The sequence below is a fragment of the Ips typographus genome, linkage group LG3, assembly GCF_016097725.1.
Source record: "Ips typographus isolate SLU linkage group LG3, UJ_Ityp_2.0, whole genome shotgun sequence".
Classification (NCBI taxonomy): domain Eukaryota; kingdom Metazoa; phylum Arthropoda; class Insecta; order Coleoptera; family Curculionidae; genus Ips; species Ips typographus.
In genome coordinates this window covers 12,940,030-12,958,909 of record NC_138424.1, presented here as the reverse complement: position 1 = coordinate 12,958,909, position 18,880 = coordinate 12,940,030, and the positions used below count along the sequence as shown (strand labels likewise).

The following is an 18,880-nucleotide window of genomic DNA, read 5'->3' as shown; positions in this document are numbered from 1 at the left end:
AGAAGTAGCAGCAGTACGTAATGACGATGTGTTTTATGTTTTTGGAGAAATTTTACTACTTTGATATAACATTTGTAGAATCTTGGGTGCTTTTATTTTATTACAAATTATTTACCCTTTAATTAGATTAATTTTAAGGCAAAAGAAGGTAGAAATGATAATTCTTTCAACCTAAGTAAGAGGGTTTATTGGTCATATGTTAATTTGAGAGTTGAAACCACTGAGTTTTCCAAGATATATTGAAACGTTTGAAGGGAGTGGTAAGTAAAATGAAAACAACAAACAAAAAGAGGGGGTGGCACGTTTTGGTGGTCATACGCATATAATAATGCATACCCTATCAAAAAAGGGTAGTTTTAATCAAAATTTACCTACAAAATTCCGACATTTTGGTGAAGCAAAAAAAAAAACCGTTTTTTCATGTAGATTATTCCACTTAGCTCTTGTATTAACCATGCCTGCTACTTAGATGTGGGATATTTTTATTATATACCACAGGTCATTTTTGAAATGACAAAAATATAACCAATTATCCCTTCAACAAAAGATGAGATGTTGGTCTAAGAGACTTGCATTGACTACTCATTAGTACAAATAACTAATATACTAGATTATTAGAATAAACAGTAATAATTATGCTTTTTTGTTATCCATGTTACCCTGATAATTACATTTCCACATTTATTTGTAGCTGCATTTTGTTGTATTTTACAGAAATTTCTGTCATTGAATAAAATTATGTGAAAGGACTAACGAATCTTAACACCTGTTAAGTCAAGGAATTGTTATACTAAGTTTCAAGATTCTTCTTTTCAAATTAAAACTTTGACAAGTTGAGTGAGCAATCATAAAAGGCACACAGGAACTTGTTATTACTCATAGTACAGTAATAAACAAAACTAGCTAAATAGCAAAATTAATTTAAATTGAAAAAGTTTAATTTTAGTGCACAAATTATTTACAGGAACAATATTTACTACAGGTTTTGGTGGTGGTTTTTCCATAGCAGGGAGCAAAATAGCATGTTGTGTGAAGTCCTCGTAGGTACTCCCAGTCACTGAAGGACTAAAAAGAGTATTTTTCACAAATTTCTTAGGATCATTCATATTTTTTTAATAACTTCTATTATTGTATGTATGAACTATATAGTAAGTGAACCGCTGGAAAGTTGGTAGCTGGACACATTGGCAGGCAGCTGGGCGGAGCCTACAAATAATAAATATTCTTTAAAATTAACTGTTTTATCGCTCTGTCAATAAGTTGTAGTTTGCGTTATTTCGAAAAAAGGGCGCTAACTGCTAACACCAACTACAAAAATGCGCAAAAGTCCAAAAACCAAAACCGATAGTCAAAACTATGGTCAAGATCAATTGGTCAAAGCAATAAGCAATCTTCAATCTTCATCTCCATATGGTAGCTGAAAAGAGAGCACCATCTTATGTTGGGGTACTGGGTGACAGATGGCGTTGTAAAAATGACGTCTGGACGGACAGAAAACCAGTCGTGGCACCATCTATTGAGTGTAGATAGCTTCAGCTGATGAACATCTAATACTTTTGAGATAGGAAATCACAACACCATACAGTATAGATTAATAAGTATTTATTTCAGCGCCATTTCTTAACAATAGATGTCACTGTACATTCGATTTTCTACTAAATCTGAACTAATTTACCTCACAAAAGCAGTTCCTTGATTGGGGTTGTTTACACCTTCGAACCCTAATCAAAGACCTAATATTTATGTATAATCATAAAACATCAGCAGTTGTACCCTGGCCAAGTAGATTCTCTTAAATTAGCTTGAAATGGACATAAATAAATGTCTTGAATTGTGCTTGTGGCAGGTAAAGCCAATATTCTTAAATCTCCTGAAGGATTAATCTGCAAAGCGTTTGATACTAAACTAGTTGAATAGCGTGGTTGTCCATACGAATTGTAATTCACCGTAGTGATAGTACTGGATTGTGATTGACCAGTAATCGGGTTGATAGAGGAGCATCTAGCGATAGTCAAAATACACGAAGTTATATTTTTGTAAAGAATTACTTGATCCTGTTGTTCTTCAGCAGGATTGTCCTGGCTTGATTCAGAGTAACATTGACTAATCTGAAAATGAAAGCATTAGAGAGATAATAATATAAAAACTAACGAAACATGAGTATTGTTTGGATTTAATTCTAGGCGATAAGATATTATTAGAATACCATCAAACATGGTGCAATGTCATTCTTGTTCAATATACAAGGCGGTTTTTTTTAATTATTAAATTTATACCGATAATCATACAAAAGTAGTATGACGTCACAGCTGAAAAACTTGGCAAGATTGACAAAGTGCAAATGTGTAAGCCACTCAAAACAACGTAACCCTTCCAAATAAAAAGCCTATAAAATCATATTAGAACTTTCAGAGTCTTCTAAATACTACTGAAAACTACCCAAAAATTGCGAGAAGTCTCTAGAAGTTTTTTAAACCCTCCAAGAAATTTATAAAATTGCCACAATCCTCAAAAAAAAATTGAAAATGCCAGGGGCATCTAAATACCACTCAACAAGCTTGAGTGGTTGAGTTATGTTAAGTAAGCTTTGTTCAAATCAATGCTTTAATTTACTCCAGTTCTTCATAAGTTCTTTTCATAAAATTAACATAGTTTTTAAAAACAATAATTAATTCTTCCTTCATTGTTCAGTTAACCGGTTTTAATAACCAGCGATCTAAAAGCGGTAATTTTCCAACTGTAAAATTTCCCGGAAGTTACACGCCATGAAAGGGAAACTTTCAACAAAAAAAAGGAAAATCCCCGTCCTTACTGACATTCCTTATTAAACCCGTAAATTTCGATAAGTCATTCAACAAACAAGATTAGGTACTTTTTCTGGAAATTTATTTTTGGTTGATAATTATTTTAAGTAACAAATTATGATAAAAACAGTCAAGCTATGAAAACAAGATAATTTACATATTACATATTTATGTAATACATAATTTTTGATATTAATGTTTAACTGCGGTCTGATCAATGTGTTTGTTAAGTAGGCATTGTATCCTTACCGTGTAAGTCTAAAATAAATTAAATAAAAAATATTGTATCATATAAATATCCTAATTAATTAAGTGTCCAAATTTGGAAAATGTCACAAAAAATAACGATTCTTCGATGTTTGGGAATGTCGGTACTTTAACAGGCAAACTTATTAATAGTCAACCCTAGTTTTGACTCTTTTCATTAAGAGAAAAAAAACAGTGCAATATCACGTTTTTAAATGACTACATCAACAGATCTATTTAACGAAAAGAAGAAAAAAAAAAAGTTACAAAGCGATATCTAAAGAATTCTGAGAGGTTGCCACAAAGATAATTTCATTGACACAAATTATACTAAAATCACTGTTTTGAAATTACCAAGAAAATCACATTGTTCGGAATTGCTCTGTTATCACTGCCATAGTGTTTTGGGGAATTCGCGTTCTAAAATGTTTGCGTTATTCAAGTAACGATTAGGAAATCAAAAATATATCTAAATGTGTGTCTTATCATCGGCTAAACAAAGTGTTGTAATTATGTAATAAAATATTCAGATTTTTGGGCTATCGTTGTTTGGTCTGACATGATGTTTTTATTTTCTGTGAAATTTGCGACCAATATACGATTTTTTCGCCACGAGTTCGAATTGCATAACTGAGTGAATAATATCGATTTTATATTCAAGAAATATAAGGTACTAACTAATCTTTCCGAGTTGATTCTTCGCAAACACCGAACAAAGCTACAATATCCTGTCACGCAAACTGCATTTTGAAGTACTGTTGACGTCTGAAAAGTAATAAATATGGATAGTAGAAAAACTTACATTGATCATGTCTATACAGTCATTATACTCTGTTTCAGCAAAATACTGTGAACTGTATGAAGACAATAAATTTAAAGAGGGTTGGTTATTGTTAGCCCTTACCGCCTCACGGAAATTGAGTCTGCAATTCTGCGTATCGTCTACATTTCCGCAGGCATATAAAAGTAAATTTAATAGCTGATTACTGAAATTGAACGAAGAACAAAAAACAAGCGAAATTAATTTTATGAAACATTTCAGGAGGTTTAATAAAAAGACTTACATGTTTTTCTCGCACTTTTGCGTACCAAGGTTTGTAGCCCCCAAAAGGTCACCGATCTGTAAAATAAACATGTTCACTTGACCGCAGTTGCGAAATATTTTAAAACCTTAGACCATTGAACTATTGTTCCTGTGAATGTAATTTATATTCCTAGTAATTAAAGTTGTATCTTTACAAAGTGACCATATAAGGGTAAGATTCTTAGATTTCTGTTTCAGAAGTCATAAGTCCATTTTAGTTTGTAGTATCTTTACACAACTATCTATTTAAAGAATATAATTGAATCACAATATGAAAGCTGACGCTAAAAACATCAAAGTTGGGTAACATTACATATAGAATCAAATTTTAATTACGAAGCAATCTGATACTTAAACAAACTAAAATACCTCAATTACGGTGATCAATTTTGTCCCCGCCATCTTGGCAATCTGGGGGTAAGATTACTGTCTAGCCACTAAGTCAGTACGTTTTAAATAAAAGTGGGTTACTTGTGGAAACCTGAGTATTCTTCCCTCTGAGCTACCCCTTAACGTGACATGGTGGAGGCGCCTCGTTTGATCTCGGACTACTGATCTTCATATCAGTAGTCACACCCCAGCTCTGCCCCTGACGCTACGACCCTCCGAAAAATGAAGATGTTGAAGATTTTGAAGGACCGGTTTACAGGCTCGCATTTGCCCGAATCGAGTAGGGAAAAGTCAAGAGCGACCTGGAGACGCCCTAAAGCAACAGTCTATGCAGTGCAGATGAGCACAATAATATGTATATTTGTATTAATTTGATAAAGTTGCAGTTTAGTAATAACATTGTCTCAATTTTCTAAGCCAGTGACGCTATTTCTGACCTAGGTTCTTTGCTGAGACAGCAAAATAGTGCAAGTATCGTGTGTTTATTTAAAACTAGGTCAAGTGCAAGTACATGTTATAGGATTCTTTGTTTATTAATTTAAAAAAATATATATATTGTTTATTTCAGTGGCCACCGGACGACCTTTTTGCGTCTATCAACGAATTGCCATATCTTTTAAGGAAGTAAAGCAGCAAGTCTTGGAGAAGCTGACATCTTCAGATGGGTCCCGCCAGGACGGTTCTACTTACACCCGTGTGCACCCGAAGTCTTTAATAAGTCGGGCTGAAGAAGCATCTCCAAATGAGCTCACGTTAATTAGGACGAAGTATACATGTCCAAGGATACGTGTGCTAAAGGAGCACGCAAAAGGACACAGTATGAAGAAATGAAGCTAAGCGATGAAGTTTGCCGCTTAGAGAATACAGTGCCAAGAGAAGGCACTACGATGAGATGAAGCCTAGGTGAAGCGTTTCCACTTAGACGATGGTGCCAAAGAAGGGTACAATGAGCAATTTACGTGAATTTCGCTTAATAAGGAAGGCAATAAGATAGACGCAACAGCAAGGTTGAAAGGTGACCCAATGTAACATTTGTGATGTTTTAAAGTACACCCCTATCTCTCGCAGGCATTAAGAATAGGACTAAGCTAACATATTGTAATCTGCTGAAGAAATAAAGGACTCGTTCCACCACCTTCATACACCCTATAGCATTTAAGGTTAAAATTAGCATATGTAGACTTTATGTATAAGTTTTGCTTTTAGTGTTCGGGGCAAACACTTGTTGGAAGGGGGAGATGTCACACCCGTGTTAGTGGTAACGGTGCACACCCAGTAACCAGCACAGTCAGCAAGGTTAGCATAATGAGGTCGCTGACGAATATAAAAGATGCACCGTAACTCGACTAAATTACCGAACTCTGGGGGAGGGAGGTCACTGACTGATCTCTGGGTTAGTCTGTGTACGCCTATTGTGCAACGCAACGTGGAGCAGTAGGTGACCAAGTGCCACACCCTAGATCAGCCCTAGCAAAGGAAATAGTGTGGGCGAGCAGCATAAGTTGCCGTACCTACTTACCTCCCTTTGTTAGGTTCTCCACGTCTTTACCAGCTCGGTGAATGCCCTCGGACATAAGTCTAGGGTTCATTCATCCCCGATAAAGCGTCGCCCCCCTTGTTCTTCCTGCCTAAAACCGGACCACATTATGCTCCCCGCCATCTTGGCGATCTGGGGGTAAGATTATGGTCTAGCCATTAACTCATTACGTTCTAATAAAAGTGGGTTACTTGTGGAAACCTGAGTATTCTTCCCTCTGAGCTACCCCTTAACGTGACAATATTATTGGGTGCCAAGTTTGAGTGACATACTCACCACACCCGCTAGGGTGGGGGGAATGTCAGGATATTTGTTCTAATGTGCCCCACGAGTTCTGCTAAAATTAAATGTTTCCGGTATTAGGACAAGGAAACAAAGGGGTGCTCATTTCAACTGGTGCAATTTAAAACTTGGTGAAAAATAAATATAAAAAGACATTCGATGGGCTTCGGCAAACAGTATTAGCAGTCTTGCTGCAAGAGTGGCTGCTTTTAATGACAGTTTATGGGATGTATACGACTGTCTCAGGTGTCGGGAATCCCGGAACAGACGATAACAAGAATAAACTCGGCGTTGCAATGCGTCCTTTTTGCCTAATCTGACCTGTGGTTCATTGCCTTCGCACGATATATCGTGAAATATCATATCCCGGTGTCAAATCCAATGGTAATGATTGACATAAATTTTGTATAATGAAAGCAATTTAATACCGCACCGCGGGGTGATTGCTTACAATTTTCCCTCAGCTCTAATAATAAAACACAAACCCGGTTTTGTTTTTTAACTGACGCTTATTCTTTCACGTCCTCGTGACAATATTCGAGCTTAAATGGACACATAATTACCCATTTTGTTTCCCTTCGTTCATAGCCTCGATAATGTTAATTATTTTGAATTTGTATTTTTCATACTTGCCTACCAATTGCACTTAATGACAAATTATTTGGCAAACACATTATCTTTTTAGCTTAAATTTGTTTGAAGCAAATCGCCTAACTAATGCTCTACAGGATGGTTCAAGAAAACCAGTATCTCAATATACTTATTTGTATATGCCATCAGGGTATAAAGTGGCTTGAAACTAAAAATAAGATTTGCCATGTAATTTAGAAGCGATAACAAACGAAATTGAAACTTATTAACATGCAAAATTTAAATCAATTGACCGACTTGCAATAAATTTGAAAATAATTTTCAAGAACAGTTGGGTATGTTTGTTTTGAATTAAACCAAAATGTCGGGATTCCGGAACAGGCGATAACAAGGAGAAACTCGGCGTTGCAATGCGTCGTTTTTGCCTAATCTGACCTGTGGTTCATTGCCTTCGCACGATATATCGTGAAATATCATATTCCGGTGTCAAATCCAATGGTGATGATTGACATAAATTTTGTATAATGAAAGCAATTTAATACCGCACCGCGGAGTGACTGCTGACAATTCGCCCTCAGCTCTAATAATAAAACACAAACCCCGTTTTGTTTTTTAACTTGCGCTTATTCTTTCACGTCCTCGTGACAATATTCGAGCTTAAATGGACACATAAATACCCATTTTGTTTCCCTGCTTTCATAGCCTCGATAATGTTAATTATTTTGAATTGAATTTGTATTTTTCATATTTGCCTACCAATTGCACTTAATGACAAATTATTCGGCAAACACATTATCTTTTTAGCTTAAATTTGTTTGAAGCAAATCGCCTAACTAATGCTCTACAGGATTTATACATCAGGGTATAAATTTTAGCTTGTTAACCTACACCACTCTCCGTGAGTAGTTAGCCTGGGGCATTCACCGAGTGGCTTGAAGAGGTCCCATGGCCACCCAATCTTGTTTTGTAAAATAAAATCTTTCAGTTAGTATTTTCAGCATAGCAAATTCTATTGTTACAATTAGATTTGTGAAAGTCTCCAGTTCTTAAATAATTTTGGTGTTCTTTAATACGTTTTTTTAAAGGTCTGGAGGTTTCACCAATATAAAATTGATTGCATTCGCAAGGAATTTTATATATCACGTTTCTTGTAGATTCATTTTCATTGTGAGGTTTTGTTTTAGTTAAGTGTGATCTAAAGTCAAGAAGTCTTCAAAGTCTTGGGGAACGTACAAGCTTAAGCGTAAACACTATTTTAGAACTTTTAACAATTTGTGTTAAAACAACATTCTTCCAATATGGAGATGATTATTACCAACAAAATTCTGGAATGGCAATGGGTTCTCCATTGTCTCCAATATTAAGTAACATTTTTATGGAACATTTCGAAGAAAATAACATTAATAATTTTAATTATAAACCAACAATCTGGTGGAGATATATTGATGATGTTTTCACAATATATTCATTCGGTAATGATCATCTCCAACAATTTCTAACTCACATAAACTCAATAGAACCCACAATCAAATTTACAACAGAAACTGAACAAAATAACGAACTTCCATTCTTAGACATTCTAATCAAAAAAGACATAAACAAATTTGAAAAAAAAGTATACAGAAAACCAACCCACACAAATAGATATTTAAACTACAAATCCAATCATCCAATAATGGTAAAAAAAGGTATTGTAAAAAGTTTATTTTATAGAGCCAAAATTATTTGCAATAATGAACAATTTAATAAAGAAAAATTATTAATTAAAAATGTTCTAAAAGAAAATGACTATCCTGAAACATTTATTAATAAATCTTTTAGGGATTTAGAACATCCAAAACAATCTGGAAATCAAAATGAAATTTTACCTTTTACTAATTTACTATTCCTTACATTCCAGGTATTTCTGACAAAATCAAACGAATAGCTAAAAAATATAACATCAGAACAATATTTAGAACTCAAAACACATTAAGATCACACTTAACTAAAACAAAACCTCACAATGAAAATGAATCTACAAGAAACGTGATATATAAAATTCCTTGCGAATGCAATCAATTTTATATTGGTGAAACCTCCAGACCTTTAAAAAAACGTATTAAAGAACACCAAAATTATTTAAGAACTGGAGACTTTCACAAATCTAATATATGCCAACACGCGTTTGATAATGATCATAGAGTCAAATGGAATGAATGTAGTATCATAGACCAAGAAACTTTTTCAAAAAGACGTAAAATAAAAGAAAGTGCATATATTAGATTAAACCATGACTCCTGTGTTGCTACATCCTCTATTAATATTGACCAAACTTGGTTAAATATTCTAGAGGAGGAGATAACACTTGGTCATATCAAACGAAACTGAAATTTCTTGTAATTTTGTTTTCATTATAAAACCCACCTTTCACTACAACAATAGATAACCTTCCTATTGGAATGACAAAAGTCAAAATTTATGTCAATTTTTATTGACAAAACCCTTCTCAGAGTTCCAAATTGAACATTATCAGGTTTAATATTTATTAAGTTGTTGTTTTCTGTGTTCTGCCGTTGTGTTCTTTCTTTTTTAGATTCTCTGAAGACGGTGGTAGATTTTCCACCGAAACGTCAGCGTTTTTAGGTAACAAGACCGAGCCTAAGTCAGTGGTCTTGTGTTGGGACGACTAGGTTAATGTTATTTTCAACTTAGTTGAAAATAGTGCGAAATTCTATTTTCCCAACAAACCTTTTTTGTGTGAGACAGAAGACCCAATAAACAAAGAAAAAAAAATGAGTAACTCGTCTCAACAAACATATAGAACTTATTCCCCATTATTGCGTAATTAATAATCCAAGTGTTTCTACAAAATTAAGGGTGGTGCTTGATGTTAGCATGAAAACATCTTTGTGTTTTTTACTTAACGATGTGGTTTTAAAAGGCTACACAGTGCAGTCGAAATTAGTGGATATTTTATGTAGATTTCGTTGTTTTAATATGTTTTGACTTGTGATATTAAAAAGATGTTTTTGCAAGTTAGAGTAAACATAGATCACCATCATCATGTTATGTTTTGTTGTGATTCCAAATATTTCAAAGTTAAACCGATGTTTTTGCTTTAGCTTTAAATGTCGGAGAACAACCAAACAAATTCGGCCGACAATGCGAACAAATTGGGACACAAAGACGACACTAACACAAAACGGGGTGACAAGAAATCCGTTTTTAAATTTTCTGCGAGACATGAGAAAAAACGTTTAGGGTAGGTCGTGTAAGCAGCTCTCGTCAAAAGTAGCAAAAATTTGGGGCAACATGTCGAAAATAAACAAGTAACCGTATCGGCAAATGGCTCAAAGAGTCGCGCCCATGGTACGTACGAAATTGCGACGTCGCCGCATACCGAGTAACCAAAACTCACGAAAAAGTCGCACTCGATTGTTGTTTTCCGAATCCAAATATTTTTTATTTCTGTTTTTGAAACCCGTATAAAAAGTTCAAAGAGAAAACAGAAGATCAAAATCCGGACGTCGCACACTGGTAGGTTTTTTAAAATCAGTGGCATAAAAGAAATACTTGGAGTTTTATATATTTGGCTAAATATCATTCAAATGTCAAACAATGTTTTCAAAGAACAAGTTGGGTATGATAGAATGTCACATTTTTTTATTACTGTTTGGCAGTGATCCGTCAAACTCAAATACATTATTTTTTTCCAGTAAGTTTTTTTGGATACCTTACGAAGGTTTTGTTGTTATAATTGTAAAATGTAGTTCCAAATTAACAGTTACATTCAGTTATTATTGGTACAAGTAAGAGGAACAATATTATTAATTTGACGGTCCATAAATTATTTTTCTAGTTTAATTAGCTCCGGTGTTTCGTAAATGAACTGTAATTTTAAAAGACGACAAAAACGAAGCGATGACGTTCTTACATTTTGTCAAATTATTTGATTATTTTTATTCGTTTCTGTACGACATACCAGGTGTCCAAGAGCACCCTGGACATAGGAGATTAACCCTCCGTTAGTCTGTTGCCATTTTTTTCGAATTTGGTCTGGTGGGGTCTAATGAACCCCACAAAATAAAATTGGATCAACAATATTTTAAGGCATAATTTTTGTCTAACTTTATAAAATACATTTTAAAAACAAGTTTTTATTGCAAATTGCATTTATTTAAAAATATAGAACAAAAATATCATACTCTATACAAACAAAAGAAGAACAACAAAATGCTTGAAAAATCATAATGTGACTAAGTAAAAAAGTATCCAACAGAAAAAGTATTATTATACGTAACTAAGCGCCTAACTACTTATTTTAGTCAGATTCAGAAGTCAAACCGTTACTAATAGAATTTTTGCAAAACATAGCTGAGTGCGGGACACATATGGGTTTTTCACATTTGACAAGAGTATTGCGACTTGCAACAACAGCGGTTAGACGATGGTCAGTAAGAAGTTTATTGATTAGGCTGTAGCTGGTAAACCAGTTGTCAAATGTTACGTTACGCCCGGTTTTAGATACTGGCTGAATCAAACGGATTACTCTGTCCTCGCTTTTATGACTTTGTTGGAAAGGGTCGTTAGGCTGAAGTCCGACATAAACTTCCACGTTGACAGTATAAAAACATTTTGCATCCACTAATGCAAAAAATTTAGGCCATCTTTGGAAGGTTTGTTTGGAATATATTGACGGAATGAGCACCTCCCACGAAATGACGGCAATCTTTCGTCGATAGTCAAATAATCTCCTGGAGAATAAACGTCTTTTGTGTGAGAGAAAAACTGATCAAAAATTGATCTAATAGGCGCCAATCTGTCCAATTTCTTGCGTTCGGCTCGAGTTTCGCTGTCATCGAATCGGAGGCAGGCCAATATAAACCTAAACCTGTAGAGAGCCATAGTCTTCCGAAAAATCATTACTCCTGTGTCGTCTGTCGACCAAAGATCGTCCAGATTATGTCGACCGGAGCGGTAAAAGCCTGCCAGATACAAGAGACCAAATCATGCAGAGAGTTCCTGGTGGTCGGTATCCTTTACTTTGTATTTATGTTTTTCGGCATAAGAAAAAGCTTTTTCTCGAATTTTTTTATTGGTCTGCAAGGCTATTTCTCTCATCATATCGTCAGTAATAAACAACTTCCAACAATCTAGAGGTGATTTAGCGTCTATGAAAGGTTTTCAAACACCCGGCCGTTGAGTAATTATGTTTTCAGAACGTGTCTTGGCTGTTTTACAAATTGGAATTTTAAACCATTTTGTTGATTGGTTCTTTTCTAAGTAAAATGGATAATGAGTATATTCTTCTGCTTCGGTCCGACCATGCTCTACGCCCGAATTACTGTGTTTGACAAATCGTTCTTCTAGTTCATCTTCTTCTAATTGTTCTATTTCAGAATTTTCATCTTCGTCCATTTCGGAAGTAGAGCTAATAGTCTCCGATTCCACTTCTTTATAAAGAGCTAACAGTCTTGCTTGTTCCCGTTCAAAATCGCCCATGTTCAATCTAAAAAATGTCGCAGTTATTACACTGCACATCTTGAAAATGTAAAAGTAAAATTTCAGCAATATATAAAAGCAGAAAAAAAGTTTTAACTGCAAACTTAAAATATTCAAAAAGTTAGCGATCTAATAACGAATTGTACTTATCAAATTTGCGAAAATGTACTTACATATTAGTAGTAAAAACAAGTATCGACTTTAGTCTGCTGGGGTCTCAACTGACAATATCGCTGAATAACACCGATATGGACAGTAAAGCGGTACACAACACACTGGATCAGTGAATTCGGGTCATGACACAGGAATACATAGAGCGAAAAGATTGCGAAAAGTGCATTGTCTAATAAAAAGGGGGCGCCACTATATTCAAAGCTTGGGGTCTGCTAGACTCCACCAGACTAAGGCAGGGTTAACATGGGAAATCGGTTTTGATTTTTTTGCGCCTGTACAGGGTGCTGCATTTTCGATGGTTTTACGGGGTACAGAGAAAACGGTAATACATAGAAAAAAAGTAGCATACGGGTTCTGATCTCTTTTTCTGAGCTGAGATGACTGGCGAAAAGTGGGCGGCGCAAACTTCTTTTGTTTCAAAGATACCGGGGGTTTTCAAAAATTGGTAATTTTTGAACCTCTTCTGTATTTCAGTTGCTCTTAAAGTTATCAAAAAAGGAAGAACGGTTCCCGGTAGTAGTTTTCATGTAGAATCCAATGGCGTAGTCAGTTTTTTTCTATTCCGTTTAGTTTCTGATATATGACAGTAAATTACATTTTTTTAAATGTAACATCCTATATATTTTTATGTCATTTAATTCAGTTGATTTTTACCTTTTCAACGGTGTGTTACAACATATAAGTTTGTAGAGGTTAATCCTGTTATTTTAAAAAAAGACCTTTGCTAAGCTGAAAAAAGGCCAATATCTAAAATACCAAACAAAATCGGAAATCATATAAACTAACACATCAGAAAATTAAATATTTTTAATAAATCTTATTAAAAATCTAAGTTACAAACAGTTCTACCGTCACGTTAATAAGAAAAGTGGCCATTTCTATTTTCTACTATTTTTAAGGTAGAAGTTGAAAAAACTGTTTATAAACACATGTAACATGTTAATAAGAACATAGCCAAATTTTGTTTCGACTGTGGGTATTTTTTTTATTATTTAGTACTCTTTTGTTAAGAAAACGCTTTTTTTCTAATTACCAAGATTAACGTTTACAAACTTATATGTTTTAATACACCGTTGAAAAAGTAAAAATCAACAGAATTAAATTAACTAAAAATATATAGGGTGTTCCGTTTAAAAAAATATAACTTACTGTCATATGTCAGAAACTAAACGTAATAGAAAAAAACTGACTACGCCATTGGATTCTACGTCAAAACTTCTACCGAAAACCGTTTTTCCTTTTTTGATAACTTTAATAGCAAATGAAATACAGAGGAGGTTCCAAAATGACCAATTTTCAAAAGCCCCCCGTATCTTTGAAACAAAAGAAGTTTGCGCCGCCCACTTTTCGCCAGTCATCTCAGCTCAGAAAAAGAGATCAGAACACGTATGCTACTTTTTTCTATCTATTACCGTTTTCTCTGTACCCCGTAAAACCATCGAAAATGCAGCACCCTGTACAGTTGATTTCATTAAAAAATCGTATTAATGAAAGTTGTATTACCTATCACGGACTAGTTTTCTGGATTTTTTTCAAATCTCTAACTTGAGCTCTTTCGTCGTAAAATACGTTGGGCAATTTTTTAAAAAAGGTTTAAAACCCAATAAATTTATTGTGGAGACGACTGAGTGAGAATGGACTACTTCTTCAATCTATAATATTTGTTTACATAACATTTGTTTACGTATACATAAGTTTGATAAACTTAAGGCTTGCTCCTTCCATTTCTAATGTAGATACATTTAATAGTGGTAATTCTAGTGACAATAATGCCTCTGCTTTGTTGGTTAAGTCAAGTGATCAGATTTCGTGTTCAAAGTTGCCTAACATTGAGATTCCCAACTTTGATGGGAAAAATTTAAATGAATTCAAACCACTTTATGAGATATTTACAGCCGTAATAGACAGAAATAAAAATCTTTCGGATGTGGAAAAGTTATTTTACTTAAGAAGCTATCTGAAAGGTGAAGCTCTATCTTTAATTAATCACCTTCCAATTGTAAATTCTTCTTACAATGAGTCTTTTGAAATTTTAAAGAAACGTTATGATAATGAGGTTGTGTTATAAATTTCTCACATTAATCACATATTAGAAATACCTAATATCCAAAAAGGTGGCCCAGTACCTATTAAAGAATTTGTCAGCAAGGTAAGGCAACAAATTGGTGCACTAAAGAACCTTAATCAACCAGTAAACCATTGGGACACGATCTTAATATCTATTTTGTCAAAAAAGTTAGATGCATTTACAAACAGAGCTTTTCAAATTGATAGGGATTCTTCAAAACTACCTATATTAACTGAGTTTTTAGAATATTTAGAAACAAGAGCTACAGCATTAGAAACTGCTGGTGGAACTATTAAAGAAGTCAATACTTTTATTCAAATCATGTACAGCTTGAGAAAAACGAATACAGTTGTGTTTTTTGTAAGCTGTCTGGTCACAAATTATACAATTGCAGAAAGTTTAAAACATTATCTGTAAATGATAGAATTTATTTTGTAGACAAGAACAAAATATGCAGAATGTATTTAAACAGGCATATTGGAAAATGTAAATCCAAGTTCAGGTGTCAGGTTTGTCACAAGGAGCATAACAGTCTTCTCCATTTGGATAAATCATCATTACAGGTAAATAGACTTTTGAACAGTACCAAAGCATTTCAGCTCATATGCATTCAAGTTGACACGAGGTTTTATTGCCAACAACTAAAGTTAAAATTAACATGAATAATTCTTGGGTGTATGCTAGATGCTTATTGGACACTGGTTCACAAATTTCATTAATTAACAAAACATTATTTGAAAAGTTAAATTTAAAAACATTTGAAATTGAATTAAATATTTTGGGGGTATCAGAAAGTGCTATCACTACAAAAAATTCTGCTTTTGTCGAAATGCATTCTCTTGTATTTAATTACAATATTAATGTTAAATGTGCCATAGTTGAAAAAATTAACAGCTTTCCTCAAGGTGGTATAGAAATTTTAAGGAAGATTAAATTTCCAGAAAATATTACGCTGGCTGATAGCTTTGGTTGCTCTGGGGGCATCGAATTATTACTATCAGCTGACATATGTTTTCAAGTTTTGCTGAATGGTATTATAAAACTCGAAAATGGGCTAATATTACAAAATACTCTTTTTGGGCATGTGGTTAGTGGTTGTCTTTTGCCTTCTACATTATGTCATAATTTTTTGCTATCATGCCATCTTACCTCATATGATAATTTTGAAGGTTTGATTTCAAAATTTTGGGAAATTAAAAGGTTCCTGAGATCTACCCTGAGTTTTCCACTGAGCAAAAGGCATATCAAGAGCTATTTTGTAAATCTGTAAAATTGATTGATAAAAAATTTTAAGTTGATTTGCCTTTTTAACAGTCTCTGAATGACATTAATTTAAGTGATTCTTTTTCAATTGCTTATAAACGATTGGAAAATTTGGAAAAACGCTTTAAGTTTAACCAGACATTTTTTGAGCAATATCAAGCATTTATTAATGAATATTTAACACTCGGACATGCAAAAGTTGTAAATATTACTGATTATGATTTAAACAGTGGAAAAGTATATTTTATGGGTCACCATCCTGTAATAAGGGAAGACCGAAAGACCACTTCATTTAGAGTAGTTTTTGATGGAAGCATGAAAAGTAAGTCAAGAAAGTCAATAAATAATTATTTATATAATGGTGTCGTTGTTCAAAATTCTCTATTTGACATTCTTATTTATTTTCGTACTTATCAATTTGTTTTGTTATCAGACATCAGACAAATGTATCGAATGATTGAAATTAGTCCACATCACCGTCCTTTTTCAAAATATCTTATGGCGAGAAAGTCCCAATTCTCAAATTCAGTGTTTGCAACTACAAACAGTCACTTATGGTCTTAAAAGTTCATCATTCATCGCAACTAGATGTTTGGTATTTTTGGCAAACACTTACAAAACGCAATTTTCTTTGGCTGCAAATGCACTTTTAAATAATACATATGTAGATGATATTTTAGCAGCAGGTGAATCAATTGAACAACGATGAACAGAAGTTAAAATGTGAATTGATTGAACTTTTAAAACTTGGTTCTTTTCAACTTCATAAGTGGTGTTCTAATAAAATGTTGTTTTTAGAAGACATAGCTAAAGAAAAGTGCCATCTTGATGATGTAGACATTAATAAAACAGAGTCAATAATAAAAACGTTAGGATTAGTATTTGTTCCAAAAAATGATTGTTTCAAAATGTCATCTCCAAAAACCGACCCTAACAGTCTATTAACTAAACGACAAGCATTAAGTTTTATTTCAAAATTTTATGACCCTCTTGGATTAGTTGGGCCAATCATAGTTCAGGCCTAAACTGTTGATGCAAAAACTGTGGTTTTAAAGTTAAAATGGGATGATGTGCTACCCACTGAACTTGGTTTTCACATCACAAGTTTTCCTGAACCAAATTACATTGAAGTTCCATTGAAGAACAGATTAAGATCTTATAAGCTGTGCACCAAAATGCAACAACATTTTCGGCAAAGGTGGCTCAAAGATTACTTGGCTCAACTTCAAAGTAGACCAAAATGGCGTTTTGATGTACCTAATTTAATTATTAGTTCTTCTTAAAGAAAACCATACACCATCATTAAAGTGGCCAATGGGCAGAATTACTAAAGTTATTCGAGGTAAAGACAATAAAGTGAGGGTAGTGGAAGTAAAAACTCAAAGTGGAAATTATTTAAGGTCTATAACTAAAATTGCAGTTTTGCCCATTTGAACGCGACTATAAGGTATTACTATTAGTTTTTAAATTTAAGAACATACTCTAGTAATGTATTAGTATGTAGGTGTAACAATTAATAGTAATTTAAGTTATTATTATGACTTTAGTAGTCTAATTTTTTACTGACTTTCGTAGTCACTTGTTTTCTTTCTTTTAGACATTTATTGTAAAATCAATGCTTTGGGTTGCAGTATATTATAAGCCTTTAATAATTCTTAAGGCCTAGCATGTTGGATACAAATCCAACAAGACATGGCAACAATGTATATTAAAAATAGCGCCGAGGCGAATTAGTGTGTTTTATAGCTTTAGAAGCGAGCACACGTTTTAAATTATATTAAGTTTTGCACCGATTATATTGTTACAAAAGCCTCATAGCCAGATTAAGATTTCCTGAAATTTAGGGAAAAACGAGGGGTCACTATACATAATATCCCTAAATTTAGGGAAAAAAGTGCACAACTTGGCAACACCGCATCCCAGGGGTGTCCCAAACTTACCCCCCTAATACGAAGTCTCAACCCTCTAGCCTTAAAATACCCTCTAGGCCTTAAAGTTACCCATTTAACCCCATGTAAAATGCAAATCTACAAAACAACTACTTTTGGACATGTCCCGGTATCTTTTAAAACTCGGATCGGCGCGGCGTATCGGATGGAATGTTCGCGATACAATACACGTTTACTGGACGTATAACGGGAACATTCTGTGCAAACGGGAACATTCTGTGCATACAGGAACATTCGAGAATCGAATGCCCACACGACGGACAGTTAGTTGTGAAATAACAGTGGCGCGATAAAGCAAAGAACGAAGTAGTGAAGTGGTAAAAGTGACTTTAGTGGTTTAAAAGTGAATTTTAGTGTTGTAAATTGTTGTGTAATTAGTAAATAAAGTTTGTTGAGTTTATTAAAAGTCTCACTTATCAAAAAGAACCCAGTAAAGTGTAACAATATTTTAGGCTCTACCTTAACTATAATTTGTATCCTAATTCTTAAACTTTGTATATTTTGTAAATACAGTTAACCGAATAAAATTTATCGCGTGTGAGTTGTTTTTCTTTAAGATAACAAAACTGTCGAGATATTGAAGCTTGTACCAGTTAAACTGGAAAATACAATTATCGGAAAATTACCAAGCAGGTGATTTTCTCAGAATAAACAAGTAGGTATATGTTACCGTGGCTATGGGGTAAACACAGTCACCAATATAAATAATTGTCAAATAAAGTCGGATATTAAGTTGGCAAATATTAAATTAAAAAAATGTCATCCGATCAAGAATTAATGGATTGTACACCGCCAGAAATACGACAGGCTAATGACGCAGCAGCACATGACATGGTGCAAAAAAAAAGATGAAGAATATCGGTTTCAAAAGAGAACTCTTAGCATATTTTTGAGAACAAACGAGACAAAACAATGGATAGATGAAATCTAGTACTGTGACAAAAGTTTATGCGGATAGCTAAATGAGAATAAAACCAAAACATTCTACTATGCTGTTCCAACGTTCCT

The 18,880-nt window shown here is 33.8% G+C and overlaps 1 protein-coding gene and 1 long non-coding RNA gene across 2 annotated transcripts in view; one reads left to right on the top strand and one right to left on the bottom strand.

Moving 5' to 3' along the window:
• LOC145727279 (uncharacterized) overlaps positions 1-18,880 on the top strand; it is a 205,551-nt gene that overhangs the window by 70,067 nt on the left and 116,604 nt on the right. The gene's annotated exons all lie outside the window — the stretch shown is intronic.
• On the bottom strand, positions 1,618-4,777 carry LOC145726726 (uncharacterized). The gene is made up of 4 exons (XM_081975948.1): positions 4,115-4,777; positions 3,853-4,036; positions 3,729-3,815; positions 1,618-2,108 (listed from the first exon to the last, which is right to left on the bottom strand). Exons 1-4 carry the CDS (start codon positions 4,183-4,185, stop codon positions 1,761-1,763), a joined length of 690 nt encoding a protein of 229 aa, XP_081832074.1. The 5' UTR covers positions 4,186-4,777; the 3' UTR covers positions 1,618-1,760.

Excerpts from the sequence above, each read along its gene's own strand:
- LOC145726726 (XM_081975948.1), bottom strand. The coding sequence starts at position 4,185 with ATGTTTATTTTACAGATCGGTGACCTTTTGGGGGCTACAAACCTTGGT. Across the intron at positions 4,037-4,114 it reads CAAAAGTGCGAGAAAAACAT|TAATCAGCTATTAAATTTAC; the intron begins GTAAGTCTTTTT and ends GTTCAATTTCAG. Across the intron at positions 2,109-3,728 it reads GAATCAACTCGGAAAGATTA|ATTAGTCAATGTTACTCTGA; the intron begins GTTAGTACCTTA and ends TTTCATTTTCAG.